General features: G+C 42.2%; 1 protein-coding gene across 1 annotated transcript in view; it reads left to right on the top strand.

The window, feature by feature from the left end:
* The first annotated feature begins 4,994 nt into the window (after positions 1 to 4,994).
* LOC311038621 (piezo-type mechanosensitive ion channel component 2-like) overlaps positions 4,995 to 15,644 on the top strand; it is a 69,635-nt gene continuing 58,985 nt past the window's right edge. The window contains exons 1-3 of the mRNA XM_084048193.1: positions 4,995 to 5,494; positions 9,608 to 9,688; positions 14,756 to 14,881. Of these exons, the coding sequence (XP_083904319.1) occupies positions 5,431 to 5,494; positions 9,608 to 9,688; positions 14,756 to 14,881 (271 nt within the window). The 5' untranslated portion in view covers positions 4,995 to 5,430. The remainder of the gene's footprint in view (positions 5,495 to 9,607; positions 9,689 to 14,755; positions 14,882 to 15,644) is intronic.

The following is a 15,644-nucleotide window of genomic DNA, read 5'->3' as shown; positions in this document are numbered from 1 at the left end:
TTAATCATTCATTTTAATTTGATTTCAAGATGGTGTGGTGGACAGTAATTAAGTGAACTTATCTAACTTTTGTTCTTAGTGGCTGTACTTCGTCCAGGTAGTTCAGTCGGTAGAGCACTCACCTTTGAACCACAAGGTCTTTCATTTGTTCCTGGGCACTGCCAAATGTAATTTGAGGTGGTTTTTCAGCACACTCTGGGAGTATATAAATTCATATGTGTGGTTATGAGTGGAATGACACATTTTCTAGACAACACATGAATTTCACCACAGGATAAAATAATGGTTGTCTGTCTGTTGACAGCAAGCAGTGATATATGGTAGGTACAAGGTTAGACGTGGTATGTTTTGCCTAAAAGACAAAACATCTAACGTCTAACTGCAAATATAATGTGAGTTACTTCTATAACCATATGTACAATAATTTGTGTTCTTACTGGTATCGGCACAGATGTATCGAACCATTACAAAACGGCAAACGACATAAGACATAAGACTACCTATACATATTCCTCCCAAATGTACATTTAACATACTAGTGGTCATGCTGGAGTTGTGGTTTCTAAAATCTGCTGCTACATACCTACAATCCTGCTAAATACCTGAATTACGGTTTGATGGCTGGTTCTTTTAACCCAAATATGAAGTCTGCTCTACGTTTTAATGTTACCCAAAAATATTTCAGTGAAAAAAGTTAATATGAAACATTGGATGGTCTTGGGTCGAGGCACATGAAAACCTGGGTTAAAGCAGGTTTGTGTAAATTTTAAACATGATCGCTGCCACTCTGGCATATAAACGTACCTAGAACCAGGGAAACTGTAAAGGCTGGTTGGCTGGTGATAAATTGTAGCTTATTTCAGTGGTTAAAATCTAAGGTGTCAGCCGGTTCAGAATCTTTATTGTCACACCACAGGTCTGCAGGTGTACAACAGTGGGTGAAATTTGGGAGAAAAGAATATAAAAACAAGGTATTGTATCTACATATCCATCCATACAGTCTGTACATGATGTTTAGACATACAGTAAGGTGCATGAGCATAGCAGCTATACTGTTCATTGTATATAGACATTAAGGTGGCAGTAGAATATCAACACGTTATGCAAGAGATTAAGGTGTGTCAGGTTCAACCACATAGTCCACAAAAGGTAACTTTCACTGGTATATTCTTACCACACTTCCTGGCCTTCGCTAACGTCCAAAGCCATTAGAATTTGCACCTTCTGCATCAGGATTTTCACCTGATGTTTTTCTGAGCTGCTGTTCTCAAACAAAAATTGTCTTTTCAATCTGCCCACCTGCATGCAAGTACTGTAAATACACTTTACTGAGAGCTCTACAATTCCTCAATTTGTCTGGTGTTTTCATCAAAGAAATCTGGTGTATCAATTACAGCAACACATGTACACTATTAGTCAAAGTATTCCATCTGACGCTTTCTAGTAGCTGGTATTGGATTGAGATGGGAAGTATTTCTTTCAATCTATTCAATTACCAGATGAACAATGTTTTCTTTTGTTTCTATGATGGACATTTCCTCTACTGTACCTTTTGAAGGGGGGCTTGGAGGCTGCAGAATATTTATTTTAGACCAACACAGACCGCACCCCAAGCACTCACTGTAGAGTTGATCTGACTGAGACTGTACTGACTTCAGATTTATTCATGTTCCGCTCTGAATTCTACCTCCAGGTCTCAGGCACCAGTATGGGGTCAAAAAAGGCACCCATCATTGCTTCCCTGTACTGTGGCATCTTTGAAAAAGAGTTAATCTATAATCATCAACACAATCCATTCCATTCCACACCATTTATCTCCAATTCGAAGATGATACAGACAATATTTTTTTCTATCTAATGATAGATACATAGATAGATCATTTCTGAGCGGTGAACCTATAAGTGGGTTTAGGACCCATCCGGGGCGAAGGTTTTTCTTTCCTTCGTGAACATTTGTCTTTCGCTGTACTGTGATTGGCTGATTGGCTGTGACGTACTGTGATTGGCTAGCGAGACGCATGATGAAATTAGTAACTCATAAATATCACCGCTCACTTCACACTGGGTGTGATCTTTATTGTATATTATAGTGTCCTGCACCACAAGATGCCCAACCCGCACAGGCTCACAAGACACTCACACAATTAACATACACCAAGATACAACACACACAATACATGAACATATTGATTGTCCAGGCTGTTAGTTACGGATCCATTGTTCTCCAACGCAACTGCCATGCCTTCTTTATGCATTTCCTAAAACAAAAACCTCCTTAGTGAACAGCCAACTGAACATACAACATTCAGACATCCAAAACAAATCTGGATTCTTATCCTGGATTTCTTGCATCATTGTACAGTGGACAGTGAAAAACTAAATGAAACTCATCCTCCAAAACTCCCAGGTCACAAAGAACACCCAATCGCTGCTCCTCACTCAGGAATGCCAGTATATCTACTCACCTCAACTGCCAGAGGTAATGCACCAGATCAGACAGAGGGACCTCTGTCCTCTCTTTACATTAAATGCAACATAAGGTTCAGTGATAGGATAATCCTCTTTGAATTGAACATAATTTCTTAACTTTTGCTTGTTTCCAAATGTCCACCCTCCATTGCTCCTAATGTAACATTGACAATGTATGTTTGACCGTATTTATATTACAATGAAGGTTATTCATAAAATATACATTTAAATTAGAAAGTGCTAAAATTAAACCTCTCTTATGTCATGGTATGTTTTCTTTAAAACCTTGAAAACTATGTTTTCATTGTGATAAATTGTAATCATTGATCCAAGCCGAACACAATCGATTGATTTTGCAACTTATTGTTTTTTCAATCGATTGATTTTGATCATTAAAAATTAAAATGCTCATCACTGATCCAGAAAAGTCTGAGAACCATTGGTCTAGAGTTCTATATTTGTGTATTCATCCCGTGGATCATCATAAGACAAAAAAACATGATCATATAAAAGCCCATTCATACAGAAAGATTACCTGCAGTGTCTTGTTATCACCACTAGATAGAGGACTTTAACAGAGAAACGCCATGCAGTTATCTGTTGAGTACAATACTTATATTGTATATCTCCTCATTCATATTCATTGATTATATCCTGAAGGGGAATGTAATCCTGGGCAGACTGTAAATAATGTAGTATTATACATACATGTATTACTCCACTACAATTATTTGGGAACTTTAGTTACTACTTTGTAGATTTTGATTATTATTACAAAACATACGTTACCCACTTCAGCCCTATATACATTTCGGCCGTGTGCAAATAGCAGATCTACAAGATCTACAATGCGTCGCTTTCGCAACGCATTGTGAGCTTGTAGATCTGGTATTTTCAACAGATTTGTGTATATTTGAAAACTTGTGAAACAGAACATTCTGCATAATGACTACTTTCTACTTTTGGTACTTTAAGTACATTTTGATGCCAACACTTTTGTACTTTTACTCAAGTACATTTTGAATTCCAGACTTACTTGTAACAGTAGTATTTCTATATTGCAGTATTGATACTTTTACTTAAGTAAGGTGTGTGTACTTCCTCCACCACTGCAAAATAGTCAATTTTACACAGAGGTGCCCAGATGTGATGTCCCTAGGGCCCACCTATCCTGACCTCTGACCTGTATCCGTTCTGGTGGTCACCGTGACAACCGAGCTTCTCTTTATACAGTCTATGCAACCGAGTGGCCAATCACAGCGCGCCAGTCAGTCAGTTCGTCCTCCAGTGGGGTAAGTAGGCGTATTCAAGTAATTTTGAGGTATTTTTTACCTCTTTTACTTTTTACCCCACTACAATTATTTGAAAACTTAAGGTACAAGTTACTTTGTTACTTTTATTTGTCTGTCATTAAGGTTTCAATTAATTGAGTAGCCTACATAGGACCCCAATGGAAACAAGCCATAGGCTTTCTTGGGTTTAAAATCCTCTTCGCAGACCTTGTATTGAACTGTAGGCTGCTTTCCTGTGCTTTTTCTTTTTGCAAACTGCAAAGTATTCAATCAATATTCAATGGTAGATTTGGATTATTTTACAAAACATACATTAACCACTTCAGCCCTATTTGAAAATAGCAGATCTACAAGCTCACGATGCGTTGTCGTTTGTGAGCTTGTAGATCTGCTATTTTCAAAAGATTTTTATACAATTGAAAACTTGAGAAATGGACCATTCTGCATAATGAGTACCTTCTACTTTTGGTTCTTTAAGTATATTTTGATGACAAACTTTTGCACTTTTACTCAAGTACATTTTGAAATCCAGACTTTTACTTATAACAGAGTATTTCTACATTGCAGCGACTGAGTATTGATACTTTTACACCATTGGTTCTCAAACTTTTTCATGTCAAGGACCCCCAAATTGACACTTATTAGCCCGCGGACCCCCATTTGAAAAGATAAGCCAGGGACCCCCATAAGAGAAGTTTTTTTACGGCTCTCTAGCAGTGATTCTCAACCATTTTAATTTCAAGGACCCCCAGTTTGACATGCATTAGGCTACGGCCCCCCATTTAATGGCATTTCTATCTCTGGGACCCCAATTCATATTGTAAAATCAATGTTAATTTAACTCTGAGAGTAGTTACAGACCCGTCAGGGTCCATTTGGTTCCATTTGTACACTCTCAGAGTTACAGACCCATAAGGGTCCATTTGGTTCCTATTCATCATTCAGCTGGGGACCCCCTGGAACCCCTCAAGTACCCCTGGGGGTCCCCGGACCCCACTTTGAGAACCACTGTTTGGTTTTACACCACTTGCAGTCCGTCCGTCCTCCCGGGCTATGGGATGAAAGGCGCGTGCCGTGCAGTCAGGACTGGAGGAGGAGGAGGAGGTGGCGCGTGCACGCGCGGCGCGAGACACTTGGAGAAGAGAGAAAAGTCTCGAGCGGAGCGACTTAAATAATGTCTGTTTATTATTTATGGGCGCGTTTTAAACTGAAAGAATAATAACAATAATACCGAGCGCTTTTCTAAGTACTTCTAGACGCTTTACATGTGTGTGTGCGGGCCAGGGGAGAGGAGACTAAACTACTACCTTAAGGACAAACTTAGAAAAACAAAAGATAAGAATTAAAAGCAGTAGAACAACAAGAAGAAGGAGAAGAACAAGAGGAAGAAAACATGAGGGACAAACATCTGGATTAACGAACAAACAGCAACATGTGGATTTAAAAAAAAGTGTTTTTCTCACCGTCAGTAGTAAACAACTGACCGAACCCCTGTCTGTCTGTCTGTCTGTCTGTCTGTCTGTCTGTCTGTCTACAGTGGGGTTGGTTTAGTGTAGTTTAATTTAATGTAGTAGTTGTAGTTTAGTGTAGTAGTAGAACTACTGCTATAGTAGTGGACTGTCTGTCCAGAGTCCAGACTACAGAGGGTGTAATTTGGACCTTCAGCATCATGGCTCCAGAACTCCTGGTTGGTCTGATGTTCAGACTGCTGCTACCTGTCTGTCTGACTGCAGGTAATGTACTGTACGTCTGTCTGTCTGTCTGTCTGTCTGTCTGTCTGTCTGTCTGTCTGTCTGTCTGTCTGATAGATACTGTACATCTGTCTGTCTGTCTGTCTGTCTGTCTGTCTGATAGAGACTGTACATCTGTCTGTCTGTCTGTCTGTCTGTCTGATAGATACTGTACATCTGTCTGTCTGTCTGTCTGTCTGTCTGTCTGTCTGTCTGATAGATACTGTACATCTGTCTGTCTGTCTGTCTGTCTGTCTGTCTGATAGAGACTGTACATCTGTCTGTCTGTCTGTCTGATAGATACTGTACATCTGTCTGTCTGTCTGTCTGTCTGTCTGTCTGTCTGTCTGTCTGTCTGTCTGTCTGTCTCTCTGTCTCTGTCTGTCTCATCGATTCTGTCTGTCTGTCTGTCTGTCTGTCTGTCTAATAGATACTGTACATCTGTCTGTCTGTCTGTCTGTCTGTCTGTCTGTCTGTCTGTCTGTCTAATAGATACTGTACATCTGTCTGTCTGTCTGTCTGTCTGTCTGTCTGTCTGTCTGTCTGTCTGTCTGATAGGTACTGTACATCACCTGTCTGAGCCATGGTTTTAATGGTGAATATACAGTACTGTATATACCTCTATGCTGTTTCATAAGGAGAGAGGGAGAGACAGAGACGGAGGGAGGGAGGGAGGTAGAGGGAGAGAGAGAGAGAGAGAGCATCAACATGTATATAGTTTATAGGTCAGGTGGTGTTAAAAACACATGGTAGAGGGACACTACTGAGCCTTTATGTATTCCTGGATTTAAAGTGTTCCTCTTCACTGACCCCCAGACCATGATGACCCCTCAGTGGTTCTCAAACATTTTCATGTCAAGGATATTTGAAATGTCAATTGGTAAAAATGCATTATTTTGCAGTGGAACCAGGAAGTGGGCGGGAACTGCGATGCCCTATACTGGGGACCCCCTCGCCCTGAAACCCACTCAAGGACCCCTGTAGGTCCTCGGACCACACTTTGAGAACCACTGCTCTACAAGTTCGAAGGGGTCCCCATGTAGAACGAGGAACAGTTTATCTAGAGGTTAACCCAACTAGAGTTTGTATAAGAATGACTATTCAGATCATACATTTAATTTAATTGAACCACTTTCACTTTCAAAAGTCAAAAAACCTTGACAAAAATGGCAAAAATAGTTTGCTCCCAGTGCATCGCATCGCGGCACTTTTTGAGCTTGTAGATCAGCGATTGTTGCTACTTTTGCGCGACTCTTGTAAGAAGGAGGAGGACATTAATTAATAGTTTGAGATAAAAAGTAGAAATGTTGAAATACGAGGTGTCTCTGCCTGGCAGCGACCGTGTCTTTGGTAAAATCAGGCCTTTAGAAAGTGGTTCCCAGCAGGAGCCACTGAACCTGGTGACCTCTCCTGACCTTTAGTGATGTCACAAGTCAAAGGTCAGCTAGTTGACCATGTGTGGCCCACATATTTAGACATTAAGTGTGTGTGTGCGTGTGTGCGTGTGCGTGTGTGTGCGCGTGTGTGTGCGTGTGTGTGTGTGCGTGCGTGCGTGCGTGCGTGCGTGCGTGCGTGCGTGCGTGCGTGCGTGCGTGCGTGCGTGCGTGCGTGCGTGCGTGTTTTAGAAGGATTTAGAGCTGACAAACTATTTTACCATATGTATCTTGGCAACTGGTGTCAGCCAGGGTCTCTCCTCTCATTCCTGTCAAACCCCCTGGTCCCTGAAAAGGTCATTAATGCTTTCATCTCATGACGCTTAGATTAGTGCGTGACTCCCTCTCCTCTGGCCTCAGCGATAGAGTCACACCCAGCCTCCAATGGATGCAGAACTCCGCTGCTATAGACTGCTCTCACTAACGTGACCCTATCACGGTATCACGCCCATCTTAGCTGCTCTCCGCTGGTTGCCTGTGAGCTTCAGAAGCAATTTTAACCCATTAAGACCTGAGGCGATTCTTAAAAATGTTTTCTAAATCCTAACAGTTTTTTGAAAAAAGTTCAAGGTTTTTCAAAAATAGCAGATCTACAAGCTCATAGCGCGGCACTCGGTGCCGCGCTATGAGCTTGTATATCTGCAATTTTTTTTTGAAAAATCGTGAAAATGTGTGCACATCTTTGAATGTATGTTTTTTAAAGCGAACATTTTTAACTCAAATCTTTGCTTCTGTGGAATTCTACAAATGTCTTCTGAACAGTTTCTTTTGGAAAAAAACTTTTGTTGCTGTAAAATCAGTGGTTCTATTTTTCATGTCAAGGTCCACCCAAAATGTATTTGGCCTCGGACCCCCATCTCAAAATACTTGAGACCCCCCCCAAGAAGCAAAGATTTGAGTTCAAAATGTTCGCTTTAAAACATATCTATATTCAAAGATTTGCTCATATCAAATGGCTCAAAGCTCAAGCTTGGTGCCGCGCTATGATCTTGTATATCTGCTATTTTTCTAATAGCCAAAGACATTTTTAAATGACACAGATGCCTTCCCGGATTGAATGGGTTAAGAGATTCTACTTATTAACTTTAAAGCAGGGGTTTTCAACTGATTTTGACCCAGGGACCACCATCCTGACTAAGAGCAACCTGGGGACCACCCCACACAATAGAGGTGGGGGGTTCATGCACCACAGGGAGCTGGAGAAAATAGCTATAATATCAATATAATATCTAATAAAATACAGTGATTTTGTTTGCATATGATTAAGGATTATGGTAAGCTCACATTTCATATCACACATACAATACAGTAAGAACTCCTGTAAGTTATTAAAAGTAAAACAAAAAAAAAAGTGTAAAAAAAAAAGTTTTGTTTATTTTTTTATGCATGGCCAGGGACCACCTGCAATACCGTGGTCCACGGACCACCGGTTGAAAACCCCTGCTTTAAAGCCCTGCATGGACAGGCTCCCAGTTATATTTCAGGATATGCTGGTCTAAGAAAGGCACAACGCCCCGCTCACATTACAGCTTCGTGCAAAAAAAAGCCTGACGACGCTAGAGCCAATAATTGGGCGCGTCCGAGGTTATGAGTGACAGCTGTCATATCATGTCTCAGCATTGTGTGCCCAGTTTGGGCAGTGAAAAAAAACAAGGTTGTTTAACCGTTTAAGACCCGAGGCCGATTCTACAAAATGTCTGTTTTTAGAATGTCTTCTAAAAACTGTTTTTTGAAAAGAAAATGATGTTACTATGTCAGTGGTTCTCAAACTTTTCCATGTCAAGGACCCCAAAATGTATATGTATTTGGACAAGGACCGCCCCATTTCAAAATCTGTTGTTCCAGGGACCCCCCAGAAGCAAAGATTTGAGTTACAAGTGTTCGATTGAAATAAATATATATTCAAAGATTTGCACAAATGTTTACGATTTCTCAAAAATAGCAGATCTACAAGCTCGTAGCGCGGCGCTATGAGCTTGTAGATCTGCGATTTTTGAATAGCCAAAAGTGTAAAATAATGCTTTTTTTAGCTCAAATCTAAAAATGACACAAATGCTTCTCCCGGTCTTAATGGGTTAAACGGGAGCGCACTTTGAAATCAAAAATGTAAAATAGCAGCTGTAGGTGAGAAATTACTCAATATTAGGTTACTACATGACCTTTATGCATACAAATTCATAGAACGTTCATAAATGAGCTGCCAAACGACCTGAACGAGCCGCCTGTTCTCCGCCCCCCCCCCCCCCCCCCCCCCTCCGAGTGAACTGCTAGAGGAGACTGGAATGCCGTTCCAGACCACCGAGGGTCACAGATAGACAGGCAGGGAGAAATCACAAAAGAGATTTTTATGATCTCCATAGGTAAGCTTAAACCAACTGCTTCACAAGAACAAATGTTGGTATAACTGGGAGATTCGATGGGGAATCAATATTGTATACACCGATTATTACATACAGTACAAAGAAAAAGTCAAGTCGGGTTCCATCCAGAGCTCTCCTGGTTGCCCCTAGCCCCTTGCCTGATTTATTAATGCATTTGTGTGTGTGTGTGTGTGTGTGTGTGTGTGTGTGTGTGTGTGTGTGTGTGTGTGTGTGTGTGTGTGTGTGTGTGTGTGTGTGTGTGTGTGTGTGTGTGTGTGTGTGTGTGTGTGTGTGTGTGTGTGTGTGTGTGTGTGTTCGTTCAGCATGTGCATTCAGGTTTAATGGATTCTCATTGGTCTACCTGGTCGTTCTCCTGCTGCTCCCATTGGCTGCTGAACCCAGAGGTAAACCCTTCACTTAAACCCTAACCTTAGCCTAATATCATCTAAGTTAAAGGAGCATTTATTCTCAACCTTATGTTCGTATACTGTAACTGGTCCTCACTAATGCTCATTATACGATGGACGGTCCCAATCGTTCAGAAATGATGTGTGTTCACAAGCTGGTCCAGCCGGCTCTGATGGACTCCAATGTATTTAACCGAACTTCCGGCTCGGGTTTTGCCTCCCAAGCGCGTCAATGGCCCCTGCCCGGCCCGTGGACTGTCTGTACCTTCTTCTATCATAGCCTTGGGTAAACCTAGGAAGTCTGCCTGCTGTAACAGGAAGTAGCTTAGTGGCTATTTGAGGGTTTGAACCTGTGTTGTTTGTTCTAAATCATGAAAAACCCTGAAATATTAATAACATTATTAATGGACATTGATGTGAGACACAAACACACATTGTGGTGTGTGTGTGTGTGTGTGTGTGTGTGTGTGTGTGTGTGTGTGTGTGTGTGTGTGTGTGTGTGTGTGTGTGTGTGTGTGTGTGTGTGTGTGTGTGTGTGTGTGTGTGTGTGTGTGTGTGTGTGTGTGTGCGTGCGTGCGTGCGTGCGTGCGTGCGTGCGTGCGCGCGTGGGTGCACGAGCGTGACTGTGTACAGTACACTATTCACTGTGACATGAAATATGACAAATCCCAGAGGCCGCACACACAGAGTAACGAAGACAGGATGTGATGTCATACAGTGAGTCATCCACTTCCTGTTAAAATAGACCCAGGTCCTTAGCAATGACCCCTGTGACTGTAGCGACAACCTTGTGCATTATGTTGGATTTCCTCAGGAAGACATCCTTCGGGGGTCTGTGCATGTGTGCGCGCGCGTGAAAGAATTATATCTAAAGCAGGGATCATCAGTATTTTTCTGGGACCACTTATTGTATAAAAGTGTGTTGCAGATTAAACTTCTTCATATATTTCATAGATTGGCTTCATAGACTTGTTTGTTTGCACTCCAGGGCAGGAATTTCACGATGGCCACGACGGCCATGGCCCTCGTTGCGCCTCTCTTTGGCCGTGTGCCAAAGTGACATGCCAAAATGACATGCCCTACGGCCACAGTGGCCTTGATGCCCCAACCAGCCTGCACCGCCCCAGATTGTTTCACGTTTCTCCTCAGCGATATCTTCCTGTCAATAATACAGTAGACCAGTGGTTCTCAACCAGTGGTCCGGGGACCACCAGTGGTCCTTGAGGGGGTTCCAGGTGGTCCCAAGCCAAATGATGGAAGAGTTTGTATGCCAAATGGACCCTTATAGATCTTGAGAGTGTAAAATGAAACCAAATGGACCCTTATATATCTTGAGAGTGTAAAATGAAACCAAATGGACCCTTACGGGTCCATTTGGTTTCATTTTACGCCCTCAAGAGTTAAATTATTGTTAAACATCTGCATTACTTAGGGGCACGGTGGCGCAGTCGGTAGCGCTGTCGCCTCACAGCTAGAAGGTCCTGGGTTCGATTCCCGCCAGGGACGCTGTGGGCGCTGGGGGCGTGTCTTCTCCTCCGCGTCATCAGCGCCCATACCCAGGGTGGGGTTGGCGAAAGGGCCTACTCTGTGTGGAGTTTGCATGTTCTCCCCGTGTCTCCTAGGGTAGTTAATACCCTCACAAAAACATGTAGTAATCCTGGTCGCTATACCGCCTCCCCCATGACAGCCGGGGCGCCTGATGGAGGGGAAGGGAACTGGTTGGAATAACGTGTTCCTTCCACGCGCTACGTCCAACCAGGGAAACTCCCTCCTGTCAGGTGACAAGAAGGTCAGTTGGCTCTCATGCACTGAAGGAAGCATGAGCTCGGCCCTGGCCTCCCTGGCTGCGGGGGACTGGTGTAGCGCTGGTGTAGGGCTGGTGTAGCGCCCAGGATCACTTAGGAAATTGGCACCGGGTGAAAAAAATGGGTTACAAAAATCGCGGGATAAAAACAAAAAACATCTGCATTACTTAATTTACAAGAAGTCTACACAATTATAGAATGTAGAAGAATTGTTATTTTGATCAACGTGTGCCTGTCATCTCTCCTATGGTATCAACATCAATACAGCATGGAATTGTGGACAAAATCTTATCCAACAACAACAACATATTCAAAGTTGAATATGTTGTTGTCGAGCTGGGAGGCTAAATCTCATCAAATGGTGGTCCGTGGCTCAAATGCCGAATACATAATGGACCTTGATATGAAAAGGGTTGAAAACCACTGCGGTAGACACAAGTAGTCTGGTTGAGATTCTTCTAAATTCTTATTGGACAACATTGACAGTGATACGCTGCACATGAAACCAGTTGATTTTGAGCTTCTATGAATCGCGTGCAGCCCCTGTTGAATTCTGCGGAAGCCAAGCAACACTTTTCACAGAGAGAGAGAGAGGGGGGGCGGGGGGCGGGGGGCAGATGGAGTGAGTGAGAGAACTAGAACTGCTGTTTAATGTTACAACTTACCAGCGTAGTTAAATTGATTTGTATCCACCAAAAAGTCTAACATGCCGAAAATGTAAAGCATTTAAAGGGTGTAATCATGTGGCTTAACAGGACTAAAACTCAACAACACTTGTGCGTGCGTGCGTGCGTGCGTGCGTGCGTGCGTGCGTGCGTGCGTGCGTGGGTGTGTGCGCGCACGTGTGCTTGAGTGAGAGAGTGAGACACAGAGAGAGGGAGAAAATTATGAAGAATTGATAAAAACCTGCCTAATATTATTAGGCTAACCAAATCAATCACATTTCATTTGAATAAAAATACCTTTTGTGGGAAAAAATACAATAACATCTCTAATCTGTGAATGCTCATGTGACCCATGTGACCCCTACTTCAGTCAGTGAGGTCCAGCGCTGAATTTGACAAATATTGAGACCAATATGACTTTGTATAAATATTGGTGATTTGCCAATACATTATTTGGCCACCCTGTCGTAACTCTGCGGACCCCTTAGGGGTCCCGGTCCCCCTGTTGAAGACCCATGATCTAAAGTGTTAAAGGAATACTTCCTTTTTTTCTCGCATTCCTGAGCCAATAATCCAATATTTGACTAATTGAAGTTAATAGGAGACAAATCTTAATTAGAGCGATAGTATTATTTAAAACATTCTCTTTAAACCTGGATTATCAGTAGGCCTCTTAGTGATTACACTGTGAGAGTGTTTTTTATTATTATTTTATATAGCTTTGTGGCCTCCTACCACAGCAGCGTCAGCAAATATTTAATTTAACAAAAAAGAAAAAAAATGTAAAAAAATGTATTCAGGGCTGAGTCCGACTACGCAACCTGGAGTTTACTGAGCGCAGGACTCCAATAAACTAACCACAGGTTCTTAAAAAAAACACACAAAAAACAATGGTAAGGAATAACACTGTTTAATAGGATACAAAACAGTACATAACAGCATTATAAAATGTTAAAACAATGTCCCAGAATCAAATCAGTCTCTGGAACAGCCGGTCCAAGTGTCCGTCCAGTCTTCCTTCCTCTGAGTTCTAACTCGAGGTTCCTCGGGGAACAAAACACAGTAATCAGCCATGTTGCCCTCCTAACACTATTTCCTATACTCCTACCATAGGACCTGACATGCATTTATCAAAATGGGGGGAATCCCCCCCACCCCCCATTAAGTGCTTCACATAGGCTCTGTGCATGACTGTAGTGCCCTCTTACAGAAGGTAGCATTCTCGTTTCCTTTTTCGGGTCACTTTGTTTCTCATAGCTTCATTTGATTGGCTCAGCAGCAGGTTTGAACCATAGACTGTAAAAAATGAATGGACAAAGCCACTCCCCTGCTTTCTACAGACCGAAAATGAAGCCGATAGTTCAGGAACGTGTATCCTCCCATCTTTAATATATACAGTTGGCCACGCCAGAACTCAAACGCTATTGGTTGAGACCAGACATGTGACCAGGGAACCGGAAAACAACCCCCAAAGAATGCTATTGGTTGGGTAGCTTGTCAATCAAGAGCGGGGCGGGGAATGAATGCTATTGGTTGTGTAGGTTGTCAATCAAATCATCCCGCCCCTCCTGGAGCATAGCCTACTTTATCGTCAATTTTAGAATAAATGGGACCATAATTTAGCAAAACGCATATCCTGATGATTGAAAGGAGACTTTAAACTAGCGACTGGAAGCATATAGAATTTATGACAATTTTTATTACGGTAAGAAAATCTAGTCTAGTTTGTCAAAAAACCCATTCACTTGCGTTAAAATAAATTCTTTCTGACACCGGGGCAGATCGGCGCAGGGTAAAACAGTGCCACACTCTGGCCATTCATAAGCTTCCGTGTTGGGCTCATCGTAAATATCCAAGCCTTGGCCCTTGGTTTGAACTAGCCTGGCATGGCCAGACTAATATCAATTTGTAAATATTAGTCTGGAATCTCTGTGTGGAACCGAATAAAAAAAATGCCTCCCCACTTACCCCATATTTGCATACTCGGCCCTGATTGGTCCATCACTACTTCGGAGGGAGTGAAAATTAAATCTAATCACAACTAAGTGGTGCCATACCACTTTTTTTTGCAATGGCAGATTTGTTTGGTTTCCAGGCTAGGTTTGAACTGGAAACGACACCTTCATATCGTCACTGTCGGGGGGAAACCTGTCCAAAACTATTACTTTTCAGGAGATGGAAAGATTGTTTTCTTTGGAAATTGTGAAAATAGCAGATATACAAGCTCACATTGTCCCGCGATGGGACACATTGTGAGCTTGTAGGTCGGCTACTTTCGCAACTTTTGCTCGGCAGTCTTGTATGATGAATTAGGCCGTTAAATGATGAAAAAACATGATCCGATACAAGGTTTTCTTCCCGACATCAACGATATGCGTTTCCTGTTCAACACACTGTACCGTGCTATATATGGATGCTCTCCTTTGTGTGGACATGAATACATTGTTTATGTGTGTGTGTGTGTGTGTGTGTGTGTGTGTGTGTGTGTGTGTGTGTGTGTGTGTGTGTGTGTGTGTGTGTGTGTGTGTGTGTGTGTGTGTGTGTGTGTGTGTGTGTGTGTGTGTGTGTGTGTGTGTGTGTGTGTGCGCGTGTAGGTGTCCCAGGCAGCTTGGTGAAGTGTGTGTGTGCGAGCAGCGTTGTGTTCCTGTCGTTACAGCTGGTGTTTCAGGTGTGTGTGAGCTCTCTGCTGGCCACAGGAACCCTGGAACCTGAATATAACTGTAAGTACCACAACAAAACAATATGCTACCATACTTATGCAGACGACACACAAATCTGCATAACCGTATCACGACTATGTTCCAATACAGACACTGAGTAAATGCATTGAACAAATGAACAATGTGCTACAATTTTCTTCAATTTAACAAAGACAAACTGAAGTAATTTATTTTTTGGAGCCAAGGAAGACAGATTAAAAGTCATTGCCCAGCTTCAATGGTAATGTTAAAAAACACAATAGCCAAAAACCTTGGTGTAGTCATGGACTTGGACCTGAATTTGAACAACCACATTAACACAATCACAAAGTCAGCCTACTATCACCTAAAAAATATATCACAGATTAAAGGATTTATGTTTCAACGGGATTGGGAAAACTTGTCTTCAGTAGACTTAACTACTGTAGCGGTGTCTTTACAGGTCTCTGTAAAAAAAACGATCAGACGACTGCAGTTGATTCAGAACGCTGCTGCTCGAGTCCTTATCAATACGAAGAAAGTGGAGCAAATCACTCCTGTTCTTAAATCCTTACGCTGGCTCCCTGTATTTGAAAAAAAACTACTGTTGGTCTATAAAGCTTTGAATGGTTAAGCCCAAAATATATTTGAGATCTTGTGACCCGATGCTCTGGTACCATTTCCAGGCAGTAGCAGAAAGAACAGTCCTGTCCTGCATGGCTAGATCTAACCCTAACCCTATTGAAAAACAGTATATAACAAAACAATATAACTAACTGAAACTGTGCAAAAAAAACAATCTAAT

This window comes from Gymnoscopelus microlampas (genome assembly GCF_963454915.1).
Source record: "Gymnoscopelus microlampas genome assembly, chromosome: 22".
NCBI lineage: Eukaryota > Metazoa > Chordata > Actinopteri > Myctophiformes > Myctophidae > Gymnoscopelus > Gymnoscopelus microlampas.
This window is presented reverse-complemented; position numbering and strand designations above follow the sequence as displayed.